This window comes from Thunnus maccoyii, chromosome 18 (genome assembly GCF_910596095.1).
Source record: "Thunnus maccoyii chromosome 18, fThuMac1.1, whole genome shotgun sequence".
NCBI classification, from domain to species: Eukaryota; Metazoa; Chordata; class Actinopteri; order Scombriformes; family Scombridae; genus Thunnus; species Thunnus maccoyii.
In genome coordinates, this window is record NC_056550.1 from 18,079,439 (window position 1) to 18,097,951 (window position 18,513).

The 18,513-nt window shown below is 41.3% G+C and overlaps 5 protein-coding genes across 9 annotated transcripts; 2 read left to right on the forward strand and 3 right to left on the reverse strand.

The window, feature by feature from the left end:
- Nucleotides 1-375: 375 nt before the first annotated feature.
- vac14 (vac14 homolog (S. cerevisiae)) lies at nt 376-3,776 on the reverse strand. The gene has a single exon (XM_042392265.1). It carries the CDS (start codon nt 3,610-3,612, stop codon nt 1,240-1,242), a length of 2,373 nt encoding a protein of 790 aa, XP_042248199.1. The 5' UTR covers nt 3,613-3,776; the 3' UTR covers nt 376-1,239.
- LOC121883829 (gastrula zinc finger protein xFG20-1) lies at nt 3,588-9,778 on the forward strand. 3 transcript variants are annotated; one of them, XM_042392270.1, is made up of 5 exons: nt 3,795-4,226; nt 4,326-4,444; nt 5,929-6,019; nt 6,120-6,803; nt 9,693-9,778. In XM_042392270.1, exons 1-5 carry the CDS (start codon nt 3,950-3,952, stop codon nt 9,710-9,712), a joined length of 1,191 nt encoding a protein of 396 aa, XP_042248204.1. In that variant the 5' UTR covers nt 3,795-3,949; the 3' UTR covers nt 9,713-9,778. The 3 variants fall into 3 exon arrangements, with proteins under 3 accessions (XP_042248205.1, XP_042248204.1, XP_042248203.1); XM_042392271.1 differs by lacking the exons at nt 3,795-4,226; nt 9,693-9,778 and adding an exon at nt 3,588-3,671 and having other exon boundaries at nt 6,120-7,086; XM_042392269.1 differs by lacking the exon at nt 9,693-9,778 and having other exon boundaries at nt 3,798-4,226; nt 6,120-7,086.
- Nucleotides 7,189-11,521, reverse strand: si:dkey-210j14.3 (zinc finger protein 112). Its single transcript, XM_042392272.1, has 4 exons — nt 10,892-11,521; nt 9,667-9,797; nt 9,134-9,239; nt 7,189-9,046 (listed from the first exon to the last, which is right to left on the reverse strand). Exons 1-4 carry the CDS (start codon nt 11,325-11,327, stop codon nt 8,415-8,417), a joined length of 1,305 nt encoding a protein of 434 aa, XP_042248206.1. The 5' UTR covers nt 11,328-11,521; the 3' UTR covers nt 7,189-8,414.
- pgls (6-phosphogluconolactonase) lies at nt 10,907-18,469 on the forward strand. Of its 3 annotated transcripts, none has more exons than XM_042392278.1 (6): nt 10,907-10,972; nt 15,804-16,094; nt 16,176-16,283; nt 16,417-16,518; nt 17,297-17,437; nt 17,850-18,469. In XM_042392278.1, the coding sequence occupies exons 2-6, from the start codon at nt 15,831-15,833 to the stop codon at nt 17,994-17,996; spliced, it is 762 nt and encodes a 253-aa protein (XP_042248212.1). In that variant the 5' UTR covers nt 10,907-10,972; nt 15,804-15,830; the 3' UTR covers nt 17,997-18,469. The 3 variants fall into 3 exon arrangements, with proteins under 3 accessions (XP_042248212.1, XP_042248211.1, XP_042248210.1); XM_042392277.1 differs by lacking the exon at nt 10,907-10,972 and adding an exon at nt 15,331-15,422; XM_042392276.1 differs by lacking the exon at nt 10,907-10,972 and adding an exon at nt 15,341-15,426.
- LOC121883833 (zinc finger protein 629-like) lies at nt 13,116-15,236 on the reverse strand. Its single transcript, XM_042392275.1, has 4 exons — nt 14,583-15,236; nt 14,356-14,434; nt 14,168-14,270; nt 13,116-13,887 (listed from the first exon to the last, which is right to left on the reverse strand). Exons 1-4 carry the CDS (start codon nt 14,885-14,887, stop codon nt 13,199-13,201), a joined length of 1,176 nt encoding a protein of 391 aa, XP_042248209.1. The 5' UTR covers nt 14,888-15,236; the 3' UTR covers nt 13,116-13,198.
- Nucleotides 18,470-18,513: the final 44 nt, after the last annotated feature.

The following is an 18,513-nucleotide window of genomic DNA, read 5'->3' on the forward strand; positions in this document are numbered from 1 at the left end:
ATGCAATTTATTGTTACTGTTCATTCCCTGAAATAGAGCTTTGTCTGTGTTACAAGCTTATAATCACTGTAGAAACTAATCTGCAGGGTTAACAGAACACATTCACACAGTTTTAAGATGTACCATCAAATGAATAGTCTACATCTGGAGCCTGGTGTATAATGAGCCTAATTATAGTAATAAATCCAGAGCAAAATATTGAGTAGACTATTTTCAAAAGGCTAGGTTACTCAGGATATACCAGACAGGAAAAGGTCATTAGTAAGAGCTCTAATGTGTCTGCTTGCTTTTTTCCTCCCCTCACACACGCTTTTTTTTTTTTTTTTTTAAACCATTATTTCTTGTTTTGCGTGTTATATGGATTTGGAAGAAGAGTATGTTTTTAATCACATGGTCCACTTTATTGATTTTCACACAGGAATGACAATGCTAGACAAACAGACACAATACAAAGAGAAATACACATTAGCTGAAGAATACATAAGAAAAGAAATTGAATTAAAAGCTGAGGGTGTGTAAGGTAACAAAGAATGGCAAGAGGTGTAGCAACGTGGGCATACTCACAATTTACGCCAGAGTTCATTCATGGCTTACAAAGTTTAAATCTCAGCTGAGTTAGGTCAATACTCTACGTGTGAGATTTTTTTTTTTTTTTTTCTGGCTGACATGAGATTAAGGCAACGCTGAACGCATGCTCTGTTCACACTTTACAAGATACACCATGAAAATACTGTGGTTCGCATGGACATTAAATGACAGAAGTATGCTATTTAACATTGAAATGCATGTCCATCCACTTAAAACACTGTGACTATTTCGTTTAGCTGGAAAATATCTCAGCTACTGACAAGACATGATGGAAACTCAGGATATAGATGATCATATTGTCACCACTATTAGTTATGACGCATATGTGACATTTTATGTACATTATCAAAATCTTCACGGAAAGTTAAGATTAATTTCTGTGTACATAGTCTGAAGTGTATTAAATGTGTTTTCTGTTTAAAATGTTTGATTTCTTACATTACATGACATTTTCATCATTATTAGCAAAGAAATTTACAAACGTCTCAGTTTCTTGTATACCCATTGCTTCTCTGATAGGACAGTTTTTATCATACTAACATTATAATACTTTTTGGCTTCAATAGCATCTTAATAATCTTTTCCAGTAAAACTCTATATATAATTTTTCTTTCACCCTCCTCTTGCTACGGTCACGATGGCCCGATGATTTCACATCAGCTTCCTGTCAGGATGATCCGTGGCACGTCCAGAGCGTTGGTGTCGGACCTCCAGGTGTTTGCTCTGGACACGGTCGAAATGCTGCAAGAGCTCGCTGTAATCCATGTGAGTGTAAGAGGCACGTTTGGAGACTGCTTGCTGTTTTGAGTCCATATACTTGGACTCGTCCACCGTCCTCATGAGCTCCGGGTTGGGGACACATCGCAAGCGGTGGGAGAGCAGCTGGAAGGCCTGGCTCTGCGGCAGCAGCATCAGCAGGCCATACAGTGCCTTTATCAGGTAAGGGTTGTTCTCCACATCTAGAAGCTGCAAGCGCAGGTAGGTGAAGATGGGGCTTTCTATAAGCTGTACCAGCTTGTCGACCTCCATCAGGAAGTCTACTGTCACCTCTAGATCTCCAAACTTCTGGATGAGATCATAGGCGTGTCTGTAGTTCTGTGTGAGGAAACAGAGTGACACGGTGGCTACAGGGTTGTGGCACCAGGAACGATACAGGCAGCAAAACAGAGCACAGCTCTCCTGAGTGCGCAGGTCTTTCAGCTGGTTGCGTAACTGGAAGAGCTCAGCAGAGGTGAGCAGGATAGTGTTGAGGGTCTGGACCATGGTGGAGGCAAATTTGAGGTCCTCCTCCTTCAGCAAGATGTCAGCCATAGAGTGGAAGATGTTCTCTGCATGAAGCAACAGACACAGCTGCCTGATGATAAAAGCTCCTCTGTTCTCCAGAAGCTTCCTCTCCAGACTGAAGCGTTTCAGCAGGTTAATCATGAACTTGTAAAAATAGGAGTTCATACTGGGAGTGGAGGGGGATGAATCTACTGCTTTGGAGCCTGTGCTGGGCTGCTGTCCTAGCTTAGCACCCTCTGGCACCTTGAGCTCCAGTCTGTTACCAGTACTGTCACAGGAGCCGGCTTGGTCTGTTTGGCCCGCGGGAGATGACGCTATCTCAGCTAACACCTCCAGATCTTTCAGGATCACCTCGTCGGACTCATCAGATAGTGTTTTCAGCAGCATGGGAAACAGGCTGTCTGTGTGGCGGAACATCTTGCGTGGTGTCTTGATGTAGAGGTGATATAGCCATTTGAGCACAGCTATGCGGGTCATCATGCCGGTGGAGGAATCATGGAGGTGGCGGTCCAACACCTGGACAATACCATCCAGATCCAGAGTTACTTGAGGCCTGTCAGCACTCGCCGGAGTGAAGAAGCTGATATTACTGAAACCAACAGATTCTTGTGATGCGTTCAACATATCGTTGCTGTCTGCCTCCGTCTTGGGCTGGCCCTCTTCCTTGGATGGCGACTCTGTGCTTCCACTTTTCTCCTCCTCCTCCTCCTCGTCATCCTCAGGAGTCACAAGCTTCATCAGACTGTGATTACAGGCACTGGCTGCTTCTTTGGTATTTTTCTTTCTGTCGTCGTAGGAGAGGCAAGGAAGCACTGCAGTCAGGATACCAGAGGAGTAGGGGAGCACCACTCGGCCTGCAAGCTGGATAAACTCTCTCATCCAGGTCATAGCCGTCAGCTGGATCAGGTCATTTGTGAGTTTGGTCTCATCTGCGACCTGGCAGTGGATGACCAGGATGTTAGCCATCTCAGCAAATTTCACACTGGATGGTGTCTTTTTGATCTCCTTCAGGAACTCTCCCAGCACCACCTCACATGTCCTGCGGATCTCCTTGCTGTTGTCTCCCAGGATCTGGAAGAGCCCGTCCAGTATCTCAGGGAGGTAGTCTAACAGGTTGATGTCCGGCACCGACTCCAGAACATGGATCCAGGAGATGATGAACTGCCGGGCGTACTGATTATTGGAGTAGATACGCTCTCTCAGCAGGGGGACAAAAGCCACCAGGTCAAACTTGTTGCTTTCTGTCACTATATCTTTCAACAGTCTGTCCAGGAGTTCAGATCCGCTTTTGACATTGGGGTCTGGGTCTGCTGCAAGTTTGCTGAGCCCATCAAAGAGCAGGTTGAAGTGGGGCAGCACAGCTCCTCTGGCCACCTTGACTATATTATAGAGGGCCTCGCAGGCATAGTAGCGCAAGCGACTGTCTGAGTCATTAAAACACGTGAGCACAGGCTCAATAAGCTCCTTCAAATACAGACCTGAGTCTTTACCGAGAGCTATGGAGCAAGCTGCCAGCCCAATGAGACCTCCTTTGCGGCTGTGGGGGTGCTGAGAAAGCGCAAACTCCGAGGCCAGGATCTGGATAACATGCCTGATTTGAGTGGAGTTGTTCTGAGCCACAAACTCCCGCACCAGCTTCTCTATTTCTAGAGCTGCGACTTTTCTCTTCTCGTAGAGTTTATCATTCAGAGCCCGGACAATGTTTGGCGTCAGAGGTGAAAAGTCCTTCTCCGTGTTCATGTTGGTAGCTGAGGTTGTGCTGAGTCCGGCTTGTGGAAGTCTGCGTTGATACGCGAGAGGTCAGTCTGCATTTATGATTATTTTATTAGAGAAAACAAAACGATTTCACAGGCGAACCAGGAAGCTATGGTAATACAGCGCAGCTGACCGGTTGCATCCGGCGGAAACACGTGATGGTTGCTACATTTATTTGGGTCCCGCTTTGCTTGTGTTGTTAGCACAAATTAGCTTCGTTAGCTACGTAAACCGCTAATGCATCATTTCATTTTATACTTGCTTCTTAAATTTTAACCCCACTTTCTTTAGTTAGAGAGGGTTGTTATAGCCTGTGTCTGCGATGTCGAGCCGCTCTTCTTTTCACTCGCAGCTCTCGTCCATCATGGAGACCATGGCTCGGTCTGCCCTGAGTCAGGTCTGCACTTTGGTGGAGAAAGACTCGTCCGAGCTCCGGTTAGAGTTGTCTCGGCTCCTATTTGCTAATTCGGCTTTAACAGAGAAAGTAAACAGTCTGGAGAGCGAGCTGACGATCGTGAGAAGCGACGCACCTAAGTTGTGTAAAAGTTATCGCGCCGTCGGTGTACAAACCGTCTGTCACAAGGACGGAGATGCTCCCGGTACTTTAGTTTTTGTTTCACAGTAAAACATAGCTAAGACATGTCTTCTGTGTCTACTGGTGTGTACAGTCACCTCTTTTTTAAAACTCTTTTTCTCAGTTTCTGGGTCTCCAACTATAGAGGGGATCTTTGGAAAGGATTGGTGTATGGATCTGTGGAAGGACAGAGACCCATATAGTCTGGAGAGAGTCACAGACTCACCACAGTCCTCTGATAAGGTGAGAGGAAGGTCTGCAGAGCCAGTAAATAACTGATATCTTTAAGGCCCTGAGCAATAAACAACTGTACATAAAGGCGTCCAACAATATACATCAACTATTTTAAGTTAGGACTAATGAAACTTAAAGATTTGTCTGAGTTACAGACATTATTAGTCATGTACAGGACAAAAAGCAAAGTATTGCAGGAAAATTTACAAAAGTTTGTTTTTAGTTCAGAGGACGAGGACCATAGAAGAAAATTTAGCTATAAGCATGGTGAGCCTGACTGATATATCGGTCAGCCCATATTATATTGGCTTATCACAGATATATTGGTATCGCGTATATGTTGTCTGATATGTGGCAATTTTTTTTTTTTTTTTGAGTTATATAGGCAGCATTTTATGTATTTTTGATCCTTTTTTCTTAATTCAAGTTTAATGTATACGTACATATGTTTTTTTTCTTTCTATGTGGGTTTTTTTGTTGTTGTTTTGTTTTGTTTTTTTAATTTATTATTATTAAGTTTCCAGTGAAGTTTACTGTTTCAGTGCACTGATGGAATTTTGGACAATAAAGTTTGTGTTTGAACTGTAAATTATCCTGCCTCCATTACATATCTTTGTCACAAGTGTTTTACATTTGAGGGATCATTGCAAAATATGTGTGTTTATGTATATATTCTGCATATATAAGATTAACAGCTAGTATATCCATATCATAATTTTTTTACTCCCTAATATCGTATCAGCATTGGCCCCAAAAATTCCAGTATCGCTCAGGCCCTAGTTGATGATTAATTATTTTTTGATTTTTTCTCATGTTGCTGTAAGTAATGATTTTTAAGTAACTCATTGACAGACCATCTATTTCTATTGTTTATTTATGTTTAGGATAAGAGGCAGGCAAAATAAGATTTTCCTCTTCCTGCTCCTTTTCAGTCATGGAATATGTACAAGGAAAATGAGTTGTGTTTTGTTTGTGAAACGCTTTTTTTCTTTTCTGGAGCTGTGCAATAAGATGAGTGGAACAAATAAATAATGAATGACAATATGAACTTTACAAACTTCAGAATATATAAATAATACACATGTTCTTAAACCCTGCTCACACACACTGATAAGTAATAATAACTGGAAAAGGGAGTGCATAGATGCCCTGATGCACAGCATGTCTAAGCCAACTAATTTACTCTTCTTATCAATTAATCTATCAATTGATTATGGATTATGCATAAAAGTTAATAAATCATACAAATCATTTAGTATAAAAAGGTTTAAAAGTAGTGAAATATGCAGTAACATTCTTAAATTGTGTGTTTGGTCCAATGAACAGTCAAAATACCAAAGATATTTAATTCACAATGATATAATAACCAGCAAATCACTACATTTGAGATGCTGGAACCAGAGAATATTTTCCAATTTTTCCATGATGAATCAATTACCAACTTGTTGCTGTGTTGAACTAGTTTTACATATGGACTTTTTTTTGTTTTGCAGTCTGACCAAATTACAGTCAATGACATCAAAGAGGAAGATTATGAGGAGGATGCTGCCAGCAGCTGCCAGCAGGAAACACTCAGTACAGAAGGTAAGTGAATGAATGAACGCTGGCATTAGGGAGCACACTCTGCAGATGTTGCAACTTCAGATGCTGTTTGAGTGTTTGTCGTTGTATTTCTGTGCAACAGAACATGAAGAATGCTCAGCTGGGGAACCAGAGCGGCTGTCAGTTGGTTACTCAGTTGACGGCAGCACTTGCAGCCTGTCATTTGATCAAGATGATGAGCAGATTGTGTCAGCGGGTGGTCTTGAAGAACCGTCCGTGCAGCTGTTACCCGTCAGTGACACAGAGGAGGCCTTCAGCACTCATATCATTCCGATCGAAGAGGATGATGATGACGACGATGTGCAGTTTGTTCAAGAAAGTCACCAGGAGGCAACGATAAACGCTGCGAGTGAGGCCGGGCAAGACGAGCAGCAAACAGAAACAGCAAACTCAGAAAACAGCACCGCTCTGGATAAAGACTCACTCGACAACGTTAATGTGCTTAAAACCAACAGAGGTCCAAACAAAGACAAATTCACTTGTCAAATATGTAGCAGGACATTCTTTCACAAGGGCACTCTGACACGCCACCTCAAATCACACAAGTCAAACTTCTGCAACATTTGTAAGCAGCATTTCCCACACAGGACCAAGTTTAGCACACACACATGCGTGCCTCCGGTCCTCTCTCAGAGAGTCAGTAAGTCATGCGAGCTGTGCGGGAAGACCTTTGCGAACCCGTCGGCTCTGAGGATTCACTACGTCGTCCACACCGGAGAGAAACCCTACAGGTGCAGCTTGTGTGGAAAAGGGTTCACCCAGAAAGGTAATCTGAAATGTCACCTACGCATTCATACGGGCGAGAGACCGTTCCGCTGTGTTAAATGTGGAAAGACCTTTACTCAAAAGGTGAATCTCAACCATCATTTAATGGCACATAGAAATCGTGAGGTCGTAGCATAGCTAGAAGACATTAATAAATGATGGCAGAAGCCTGTCAGTGACTTGTTTCTGGTGCAGTAGCTGTATTTATCTGAATGAATCTTCGTACTACTTCTCACATTAGTTTATATGTAGTTAATGTCATGTTTGTAATGTCTTGTCATCCTTAGCGGGGTGCTAACAATTCAGGTGTAGCAAAAATGTCCTGTTTTTGTCAGCTGTGTTTTAGCTGCTGTTTCTGTCTTTAAAATAAAACACGGTCACGAATGTTCACAATGGAGATTTAAAATTTATTGAATAAAATTTTCCTTTTAAAGTATGTTTTTTCTGGTCTAAATTCAACTTCCCTTGAACTTAAAGAAGGCATGCAGGTGTGAGTGAACAGAGGGGGGGAAAATTAACAGCACGGGATTTCTTTAATGGGTTTCAACTCACTCGGGTCAGTGTGGTGTGTTCAAGAGCGTTATGTTACAGGAAAAATAATAACTTAGTACAGATATTTGCTCATGTCTTTGCACTTTGACAAATATGATGAGAATTTCTCAAAGGAAAGTACAGAATAAAAATATTCAATGTGGTTTCATGAACATAAATAATTAACATTTACAAAAAAAAACCAAAGTTTGGCTTTACTGCATATTGACGACACCATTTGTTTTTCAATAATAATGAAGCAGCAATACAAATACATTTATTCAGAACAGTAACACCACCTACACCAGAAAAAAAAACCTCTGGGACTCATTTAAACATCATGTTACTAATTCACATCAATAGTCATGGCTTCCTCACTCTCCTACCCAGTTCAATGCCGAGAAATGAGGTGTGGCATTATGGGTAATATAAAACAGTGGTGAGGCGACGGCGATGAAGCAAACAGTGAGACTCGTTTTACTTTGTTATGAAGAGGTAGTTTTGAAAGATTATGCTACATGTGTGCAAACAATAGAGCACTTGTCCAAAGAAATTATCTTGTCATTATTCGACACGGACCTTTTGTGACCTGAAATATGATGCTGAGGTATGTAGAACATGTTACACCAACCATGGTGAAATGTAACGGGTGAAATATGAGTGAAGAAGCTTTTTTTGTCATAGTTACTATAAGCTCCTCACATCAAATGTAAGAATTGTGTCATCAGACCCATGATAGTTTCCTTATCGATCATAACGTGAAACCGACTTTAAAGGCTTGTTATAGGAAATCGCAAAATTTGGCAGTGAACACCTAACCAATCAAATAAATCAATCCGGCTCAGTCAGTTGGCTGCTGCAGCATTTTCCTACAGTACAACTAAAAACAAACCAACTAAGATCTCGCAGCAGCACTGAAGTTATTTTATTTATTTTTTTTAAGTCTACATTTTTCTTCCATATTTGAGCTTCATGTAGAGATGCTGGCACCAGTTGAGCTGCTCTGAGTAATACTGAGAGTAGCACTTAAGTAGAAAACATCATACTTCTGCTTTTGACTTGGTACCAATATCCAGGCTCTTCATGGGGTTTCACCAGGCAACTGGAAACACTGGTGGTGATTTAAACCGTACTTGTATGCATAACATTTCCCACAATCAACACAGCTGTAAGGCTTTTCACCGGTGTGTGTTCGAAGATGTATATTCAAAGAGCTTTTCTGGGAAAAACTTTTGCCGCAGTCCGGACAGCTGTACGGCTTCTCCCCCGAGTGCACGCGCTGGTGCAGCTTCAGGTACGTTTTCTGAGCAAAGCGTTTCCCGCACACTGTGCAGCTAAACGGCTTCTCGCCGGAGTGTCGTCTGATGTGGACTTTTAAACTGCTCAAATAGTTGAATATTTTCCCACAGAATAAGCACTCAAAGTGTTTCGTTGACTTCACGGGTTTGGGCTCACTGGTGAGTTCTTTGGTTGCGTTCATGTGGATGTTGTTCGTATAGTCAAAGTATTCGCCGGTGGCTGCGGGAGGATTTGTGTTGTCAACGAGAGTGCTCATCGTCGCATCCTCTATTAGCTTGTCCATAATTGTCGGCTGTGTGCGTTGTTGTGTTTGACCGTCAGCCGGCATGGAGAAGCTGTTTAGATCCCCCGGGTGTAGCTGCAGCTCATTGACAGATCTATGAAGCATGTTCTCCGCCTCAAAAAGCCCAACTCCTGTCACATGAGAATATACAGTTAAATCACAAAAACTAATCAGGATCCTAATGTTTGTTTTTTTTTAAACTTTTTATGCAAACTTACCTTTTCTGTTATCTGTGAGCCTCATCTGCTGCCCGATGGGATGATCATCATATATCTCCTCTTTGACAAAGATGAGATCAGGTTCTCTCTCCATCAAGTCTAGTGCCTACCAAACAAGACATGACACAACAATCGTTCAGTCATCTCAGCTCACTAAAGAAACAGATTATTCTATGATTGCAAGAGCAACCACAAAAGGTTTCACTGCCGAACTGAAATTACATAAGAGACGTGCAGAATCAACCCTCTGCATTCGATACAGATGCATGCATAGCGCACTAGAGGTTAAATCGCTTTGGACAAAAGCATTTGCAGTATGTAATGTTATCATTGTATGTGTTTTTTTTCTTGGCATTTCAAATACACTAACTTGCAACTGTGCTCATAAAAATAACCCTCAAATTTAAGTTATAACTCTGATAATTAACAGTACATTAAGCAATATCTAATGTTAATACTATAAGTGCAGGTAGTAACATCAGTGGGGGGTTTTTTTCAGTTACTGTGAAGATGTTGGCAGATGATTCGCTGACCTGGGCTCCCATGCTTGTCATTGCAGGCTCCGGCTCTTTCCTTTGAGAGGGGACTTTGTCCTCTCTCCACAGGTCCATGCACCAGTCCTTTCCAAAAACTCCATCAATGGCCGGAGCAGGCTGCTGCTGTTCTGGAGGGAGAAGCAGATATGAAACTGTGACCTCCTCTAGATGGTTATTACAGGGAAATATTCACCGAGATCAAATAAAACTCCAGATTATCATTCGTGTTTACTTTTCTGCAGTGGTGGAGGAAGTATTCAGATCCTTTACTTAAGTAAAAATACCAATACAGCAATGTAAGAATACTCCATTACAAGTAAAAGTCCTGCATGAAAAATCATACGTAAGTACATAAGTATTAGCAGCAAAATGTACTTAAAGTATTGCAGTAAAAGTACTTGTTTGGTTCCTCTGACTGATATGTTATTAAATTAGATTATTAATACTGAAACATCAGTGTGTAACCAGCATGTTACTGTTGTAGCTGCTGGAGGTGGAGCTGGTTTGAACTATTTGATATACAGTTAGCTAGTTTAATCCAGTGATTCCCAAACGAGGGGTCGGGCCCCTTCAAAGGGTCACCAGATAAATTTCAAGGGTCGTGAGATGATTAATGGCAGAGGAAAGAAGAAAAAGAAAAAATATTGGATCATTTGAACATTTATTGAAATGAAACCATGTGAGAAGTTTAGAGGGAAAAATCACTATTTGGTGAAGCTGTTAACATCTGATAGACATCTGAAATGTGACCCCAACTACAAACTGCTTTCTGTAAGACGTCAAAAGCCAAAAAGGTTGTAAATCACGGGTTTTATCTTAAACAATGTGATGTATTTTAAAAGTTATATTATCCATTGTCTCAAATCATCATCTGAAAAGTAACTAAAGCTGTCAAATAAATGTAGTGGAGCAGAAAGTACAATATTTCCTTCTGAAATGTAGTGGAGTGGAAGTATAAAGTAGCATAAAATGGAAATACTCAAGTTCAAGTATCTAAAACTACTTTAGTACAGTACTTGAATAAATGTACCTAGTTATTTTCCACCACTGATTTTCTGAATGTCAACAATGCAGATAAGCATCTGCGGAAATAGCCGTAGAGGTGGTTATAGTCTGCACTAAAGCCAAAGCTCGCCAGCTGTAAACAAATAGTTTCTGAGAATAACCCCTCCACTGTGGGAGCCTATAAAGACTATCTGTCCGGATATCTGACCGTCCTGACCTGCAGGGTGCCGGCGGCCGATACTGTTGGCGTGTGCAGGATAGGTCTGTGCCTCCCTCGCAGCTCTCAGCTGGACCTCCAGTGAGTAGCACCTCTTCTTCAGGGCCTCATTCTCGGTCTTGTGCAGAGATATCTCGGTGTGAAGGACGGAGGAGCATTCGTCTGCAAGGTTTCCTATTTCCACTAAAGCCGCCTTCGTTAGCTTTTCCAGTATAGCGGCTAACTGCGTCCGGAAACTTCGGTTTGTCGTGTCGCACATCATCTTGAAAGGAAGGCTGAGTATTTCGAAATTTTGATAAAATAACCCGGGTACCGACCATGGATATATTAACGCTGCTGCTCCCGAATCAAATATGTAGTTCAGCTGTGCCGAAAGGGATTGTGGGATCGTGAGGAAAGCAACGTTTACGAGGAGCACCTGAACGCAGCACAACATAAAAAACAAAACGATGCTTTATTACCTCCTCAGCGGGAATTATTCAGACATTTATACAAATTATTACTATTTTACAGATACCTTAAACGCTTTACCTATTTAGCGATGCATAGGTTTAAGGAGCTGTATTTTGTTTTATACTTTTACTGGAAGTGTAAGTGTATAATTGTGTCGGACTTAACGCTTGAATTCATGACTAACAGTGTTAATATCAGTCTAATCAAAATGTGCAAGTCATTTATTAGTGTATTACAAGTATGAAGAGAGCAGGGTGGCTGACATCGTTTAAAATCTGAGTGTTCACTGCCATCCAGTGGTCACTTTGAAACTGCAACACGATTATATTAAACAATTTTAAAGGACAAGTTCACACTTTTTCAAGTCTTTCTCAAAACAATAGTCAGGTGCCCAAATAAACATTGAAATAGGTTTTTCTTATCATAATCATTCCTCCTGTTCATACTGAACATTTATCTGAAGCTAATATGAAACTTCTGAGTCAAATCAAGTAGATATCTTTCAACGTTACTCTTTTTAGTGCCAAAGTCCCTCTTTTTGTTATTATACTTCCACTACAACTCAACAGAGAAACACTGCCTGAAGAACCACAAAGAGGGAAATTGATGCTAAAAAGACTGTAAATGTAGTAGATATCCACTTGATATGACTAACTCAGACTGCTGTAGCCTTGTATAAGCTTCACATAAACTTTTAAATGCATTTTTGCACAAAATGACTGTGTGGACACACTGTGAATTTTGGCCGCCATTACTTACATTGAAAGCACATTTGAAGGGGATCTTTTAATAGCCAGTATGAACAGGAGGAATGATTACAGTGGGGAAAATGTCTTTCAGTGTTTATATGGGCACCTGACAGACTTGAAAAATTCTGAACCTATCCTTTGAGACTTATTCATATTGATACATATCGATAGTAATTGTATTATTGATTCTCTTTCAAATGTAATAGCAGTTTAATAGTGTCCCATAATCTATGCCAGAAATTGTCATAGCAGTGTCAAGGCGGATTTTATACAATTGATTCCTCTGGTGAATACTTTAAAATAAAATGATCAAACTGAAACAATTGAACAGTCATGATCTAAATTAATGAAATTATCATACTTAATATTGTATAGTGGTACGGCTAGTGTCTACAACTCGACATTCCTCAGCAGGAGTAATACAGATTATTGTACATACTATTATTATTAGCGCTGTGTGGTGACAAGACTACCCTGCTAGTGATATGTATACAAGACAACAATACAAACAGGGTATGATACTAACTCTTCTGGTGAATACTTTGATAATTGAATGAAATAAATGTAAATGAATACATTTAAAGTTGCTTTAAACCATGTAATGTCACAACATTGTCTGGATAATCTGAGGTGTATGGGACCAAATCATTTGGTTTTGCAAGTAACAAGTCTGAAGTGTTGCCTCACAAGACCCAAGTCAAGACAGGGCAGTCTAAAATCAGGTCATAAGTGCTTAACTTTGAGTACAAAGCTTTGCACCATCTAAATCCCACACCTTTACCTGACATTTATTATTAATAAGTGAATGTTCTCCTCTGAGTCACAGTGCTCCCAGTGAGGCTTCTTCTATTGACTCCTGAGCAGCTCCACTGACTCAGTGCCTTGCTCAGTGGTATATTTACTGTAATTGTGGAGGAGAAAGTGTTATAAAATGAGATGTGAAAGGTACGTAGCAGAGAACACATGTACTGACACGTTTTTATCACAACAGAACAGATGAAAGACAATATCTTCCACTCAAATCTGGGGCACGGGTAGCTTTATTATGCACAAAATATTTCAATCACGCAGCTGAAGAAGTTACATGTGACTGGCTACAGTGTTTTTAAGTGGTTCCATTTATGAACGTCCCACTAAATGTCGACGCACCAGATTCACTACCATACACATGCAAATTAGGATCAAGATGAACCGTGAGATGTTTTTTCAGATTACAGTTCTTTGTGAAACCCTTGCCACATTTGATACAGACAAAAGGTTTTTCCCCGGTGTGTGTACGTTGATGCATATCAAGAGTGCATTTCTGAATGAAGCCCTTTCCACAAATAGGACAGCGATAAGGCTTCTCCCCGGTGTGCGTGCGCTGGTGTGTGTATAAGTGCCCTTTTTGTGCGTATCTCTTTCCACACAGCGTGCACCTGAACGGTTTCTCTCCCGTGTGACTTCTCTGGTGTATTTCGAGCTGGCTAAAGCACCTGAAGCTCTTGCCGCACTGCAGGCAGCCGAACCTCTTGGCAGCTGAGCTCCTCAGGTTGTGAATCTTCATATTCCTGAGCACGCTTATGCTTTGGGAGGCAACATTTGGAGGCAAGCTTTTCCCAGCCTCTACGTTTGTGTGCACGGTCGTAAGCTGTGGATTCCACTGCGTGTCTCTCCTTCCTGGTCCGGTGAGAGACGACTGGGTGCTCAGGGTCACGAAGCTGTCAGTAAACATGGGCTGCTGATGTTCGGAAACGGGTTTGAGACGCTGGATCACTTCTGGACTCTTCTGAGGGTCTGTGAGCACTTCCCTTCCTGTTGACAGCGTAAGAGCATGTTAAAAATTGGAACATTCGTGATGAAGGCCACAAGCTGGACTCACGTTTGTCTACTGCTGGATTTCTGACTGTTACAGAACAATATTTCTAACACATTTTATGAGGAGCGTGAAGGTTCAATCTTAACATTGGAGCAGTTGTTTAACAAAATAATCAGCTTGTGGTCCATTTTATGATACCAGAATATTTGTAAAGTCAGATTCACACTCTCACACTTAGTACATACATTTTACAAATTGCTGCACAACCAAACTCACTGTTTTCACTTGTCCTATCTTGTTCAGAGTCTCTATTTTCCTCCTCTGACGGCTCCTCCTTTATCACTATCAGTTCAGGCTGCTCTTTCAGTGGATTTGTCAACTAATGAGGAAACAATATGGGAATTAAAGAACACAGTACAATATAATGGCATAATACTGTATGATGATTATAGTGCAGAACATACCTCAGCTGCAGAATGCTCTTCGCCTTGATGCAAACTGCTGGTCTCAGTGGAAGAACTTATGTTTTCCCATGGGCTCTCACTAGGATGCAGAAAACTGAGAATAAATAAAGCAGGCAGGGTGCAGCTGGCAGCAAAGGTTTTGATGGAGATATATATGCTGACAGCACAAACAGCAACACAGACATAATATGTACCTACAGGCTACACACAGGAGCCAACAAGCCTACCTTTTTATGGCAGGTCTTGTCCTGTCAGGTTCCAATATTCCGTTTTGTGAATCGTCCCTCACCACTGAGCATGTTGCTGTTGCTGCTACTGCGTCCTGTCTGCTCCCCTGTGCGATATAAAGCAATTTCTCCATCAGCTGCAGTTTCTCTGTGAGGGAGGCGATTTCGTTCCGCCCTCTAGTTATCTCTATTTTCAGCATCTTCGACTCGATCTCGACTAGTTTGCTTATTTCCATTACAGCTGTTTTGGATAAGGCGTCCATGATGGAGACGAGCTGTGTCTGGAAAGAAAAGACTGTCGACATGTTTTTTTTTTTTTGTTTTGTTTCAGATTTCTGTAGACTCCTAACACAGCAGATGACGAGTTCTTGCAGTCAGAAAGTCTCAATGTTTCACTGTAAAAAAAAAAATTTAGTCACAATGTAATAATAATGCAGGACAGGAGCTGTGTGTGCATGCTCGCAGGATGCGTGCGAGGGGTTAGAGAGGAAACACTGTTTCCATCTACCGGGTGGGAGGAAATCTTACAACTTTACTTCAAACTACAAGTTAAAGATGTCATATTGACAGAACTTCTTCTACTGACTTCACTATCAATCACTGTTGTGTAAAATCTCAACAAATCTTCTTTAGCGTTTTGTTAATACCCTTTTTAAACTCGCTAAGCTGACTTTTCGTTGTAGCCACTTAGTCGGAGACTCCATCGACCAAAATGCAATGCGATCTAAACACAGAATGTGATTGGCTACTGAAAACTCGTTTCAGGAAGTATCGCATCGAATTTACATTTGCCGACTGAAAATCCTCCTCATGACAACCTACTCTTGAGAGTCTCATTCAGTGGGTAAACACACCTTTTTTCCCCGCAAAATTGTAGTGTTAGAGATTAAATGTCAGGTTTGTTTGAGATGTCAAGAAATGAGCATCGTTTCTCCCTCATATATCTGATAGTAGATAATAGTATACCGCGTAGAAGCTGGGGTTTGAAGTTTTAATCTCCAATTATCTCTTTGCGCTGTCCCAGTTTACAGTAGTGTTGAATTAACTTAAGTCAAAATAGTTTTAAAGTGGGGCTTTAATGTACCAACACAAGCAGTTTGTGTAATTCAGAGCAACCAGTGCAGAATATTTGCAAACATCATGATGACTTGCAAAACGGTGTGGTAATTGACTTCCTTATGCATTGCTCAAAAATCCTTTCTATCACTCTCCTCTACTCAGTCACACTTGCATTCAGACAGCGTTATCATGGCTGGCAGAAGAGTCGTGGTCTTCCCCTCCTCAGCAGAGCTTGGTCCAGCGCTGGCCCATCTGGTGACATCACGGGCTGAGAAAGCCATCAGCTCTCACGGCAGATTCACCCTGGGACTCTCTGGAGGAAGCCTGGTGTCCATGCTCAGCAAAGAGCTGCTGGCCATGTCCAGCTTGGACTGCAGCAAGTGGGTGGTTGGCTTCTGTGATGAGCGAGTGGTTTCCTTTGATGATCCTGAGAGCACCTATGGGCTGTACAAGGTATCCGTTTGTTTGCATGTGTCGTGGTTACACTTATTTAGTTACATTGGGATAAAATATAACCTGTTGCTCCTTTTCCAGAGTCATTTGTTTTCCAAGGTCAACATCCCTGACAGTGGGATCTTAGCCATCGACCCCTCACTGCCAGTGAACGAGTGTGCTGAGGATTATTCCAGCAAACTGAAGAAGGTGCAACATCTATTAGATATATCTCTATTTTTCTGTGATTCTGGTTGTAAAATCACACATGCATGGGATGTGTGGGATTTTAACATGTTACAGAATATTTGCAGTATTGATTTTGCTACTTTCAAACACACAGACCTTCCCAGATGATGACTTCCCCGTGTTTGACTTGTTACTGCTGGGTATGGGTCCCGATGGACACACCTGTTCCCTCTTCCCAGACCACCCTCTGCTAGAGGTGAGGGCCATACTAAAGTAAATTTGTCTGTTCTACGATACATTTCTGCCTGTATACCTATTGAATATTTACGAAAAAGGATGAGTGTAGAAAGATGCTTCACCATACAAATCTTGGTGGATTTGCTTAAATGATTTAACTGATTAAATCAACAATGGTGGTCATAGCTTAGAAACATCACATTTTTCATATTTCAGAGAAAGTAAACATGTTTTCCCTCATTATGACCTTGACAGCAGGCAATCTTGGACCATCAGTCCGGCATCTTGATGTTGGACAATGCTATTCTTTTTTTAGGAATGTATATAAATTTACCACCAGTCATTAAATTTCAGGGTTCTGGGCAGTTTCGCACATGTGTCTGTAAATGTTACCTCTCAATTATAGAAATATGGATTTGCTTCTGCTGTAGGCATATGAAGCACATTATTTTATGATTCTGGCAGGCCTACTAATTAAGGTCTGGAAGCATGTCAAGGTTTGTACTTCGATGTGGTTCCTGACTTGCTTGTTTGAAAAAACAATGTGTTTTCTTGCCCGTACTTTTCAAGACACTCCCTCAACTATGTATGGATCATTGGTAGGTTTTGATTTACTTGGACTTTGTGGTTTTTACTGTCATCCCTCATTACATATCTGTGAGGCAATGTGCTTCATGTCGCATCTGATAATTGACAGTTACAGTAGAGTCTTGTGTTGCGGTTCTCAATCACATTTTTTGGCGCCTATATACATTACACATGATAGATGATCTGGTTTGGTTGTACCCCATATTCAGGAAACCAAGAAGATTGTGGCCCCCATCAGCGATTCCCCCAAACCACCACCACAGCGTGTAACTATGACTTTTCCAGTGGTGAACTCTGCACGATGTGTGGCTTTTGTGTCAACTGGAGGGAGCAAAGCACCAGTTTTGAAGGTAACATTTACAAGTTTTTTTTAAAATTCCATAACCTATTCCACGGCACAGTAGATCCACTTAGACTAGAGTAGGGCAAAGAGAAAAAACAGAATAATGTAATTAATTTTTTAAAAAATGCACAGTATCGCTGAAACATAGATAGGCTCTGCAGGTTAAATTGCAGGGTTTCAACACTTTGCACAGTCTATGGTTCAACAGTTACAGTTTGTGGATGAACTGGGAGCACAAAAAAACACATCAAGACTAAAAATAAACAAATAAAGTGAAAAAAATGAACACAAGTACAATTTTATGCTTATATTCCAATACAGATGACTAAAAACAACAAAATAATCAAGGGATCAGTAGTTTCATGATGAGTTATGTAGCATTACTGTTGCATTGTTACACAGTGACTGTTTTCTTGCAGGAGGTGCTGGAGGGTAGAGAGGGTCCGGCGTTCCCAGCAGCCCGCGTTGTCCCGACTAATGGCGAGCTGTTCTGGCTTGTCGATGACCCCGCAGCTGCCTCCTTAACTATCCAGGTGGAGAGGTTGGGTGCAGGGGCCAAACTGTAGAGCTTTCCAGTTACTGGATAAAGACAGGAGGTCAACTGTGAAAACGTGGATGGAGAGACTGGAAAATAACACACACATTCCTACTTTTAACTGAGAGTGTTATTAGTTTATGTCGGTGAGTGAGACAGGCTGTCTAATAAACAAACATTTAGGAGGATTTTCCAGTGCTAGATGTAGCACTTATTAGAGGTTGGTGTGTGTGTGTGTGTGTGTGTGTGTTTAGGTACAACTGTATCCAAAGGAGGTTTAATAAAAGATTGTGATGTAATTTAGATGTTCATAAAACAGAAAAGTAAGGTTTTTTTGTATCTAGTCCATTAACTTGGAAAAAGTAAACTAGCAGCTCTGTGGTTGAGCTGCTTTCACACCTTTGACACTGTAAATCAGCCTTCATTTGGAAACAGGTTGCTGCTCATCAACCATCTGTAACACTTATTTTCATCAGCAGTTTAAAAAATAAAATGTTAATTGGCCTTTTTGTCTGATGCGTTTACTGTGCGGTCATGCAAAATCCATC

Bases quoted from the DNA above. Each gene is read 5' to 3' on its own strand.
- LOC121883833 (XM_042392275.1), bottom strand. From the start codon at position 14,887: ATGTCGACAGTCTTTTCTTTCCAGACACAGCTCGTCTCCATCATGGAC. The intron at 14,435-14,582 runs GTAGGCTTGTTG...TCTGCATCCTAG, and splicing joins ACAAGACCTGCCATAAAAAG to TGAGAGCCCATGGGAAAACA. The intron at 13,888-14,167 runs GTGAGTTTGGTT...CGCTGTCAACAG, and splicing joins AGATAGGACAAGTGAAAACA to GAAGGGAAGTGCTCACAGAC.
- vac14 (XM_042392265.1), bottom strand. From the start codon at position 3,612: ATGAACACGGAGAAGGACTTTTCACCTCTGACGCCAAACATTGTCCGG.
- si:dkey-210j14.3 (XM_042392272.1), bottom strand. From the start codon at position 11,327: ATGTTGTGCTGCGTTCAGGTGCTCCTCGTAAACGTTGCTTTCCTCACG. The intron at 9,798-10,891 runs GTCAGGACGGTC...TTCTCCCTCCAG, and splicing joins CGGCCGCCGGCACCCTGCAG to AACAGCAGCAGCCTGCTCCG. The intron at 9,240-9,666 runs GTCAGCGAATCA...CTTGTTTGGTAG, and splicing joins TGACAAGCATGGGAGCCCAG to GCACTAGACTTGATGGAGAG.
- pgls (XM_042392278.1), top strand. From the start codon at position 15,831: ATGGCTGGCAGAAGAGTCGTGGTCTTCCCCTCCTCAGCAGAGCTTGGT. The intron at 16,284-16,416 runs GTGCAACATCTA...TCAAACACACAG, and splicing joins ATTCCAGCAAACTGAAGAAG to ACCTTCCCAGATGATGACTT. The intron at 16,519-17,296 runs GTGAGGGCCATA...CCCCATATTCAG, and splicing joins CAGACCACCCTCTGCTAGAG to GAAACCAAGAAGATTGTGGC.
- LOC121883829 (XM_042392269.1), top strand. From the start codon at position 3,950: ATGTCGAGCCGCTCTTCTTTTCACTCGCAGCTCTCGTCCATCATGGAG. The intron at 4,445-5,928 runs GTGAGAGGAAGG...TTTGTTTTGCAG, and splicing joins CACCACAGTCCTCTGATAAG to TCTGACCAAATTACAGTCAA. The intron at 6,020-6,119 runs GTAAGTGAATGA...TCTGTGCAACAG, and splicing joins GGAAACACTCAGTACAGAAG to AACATGAAGAATGCTCAGCT.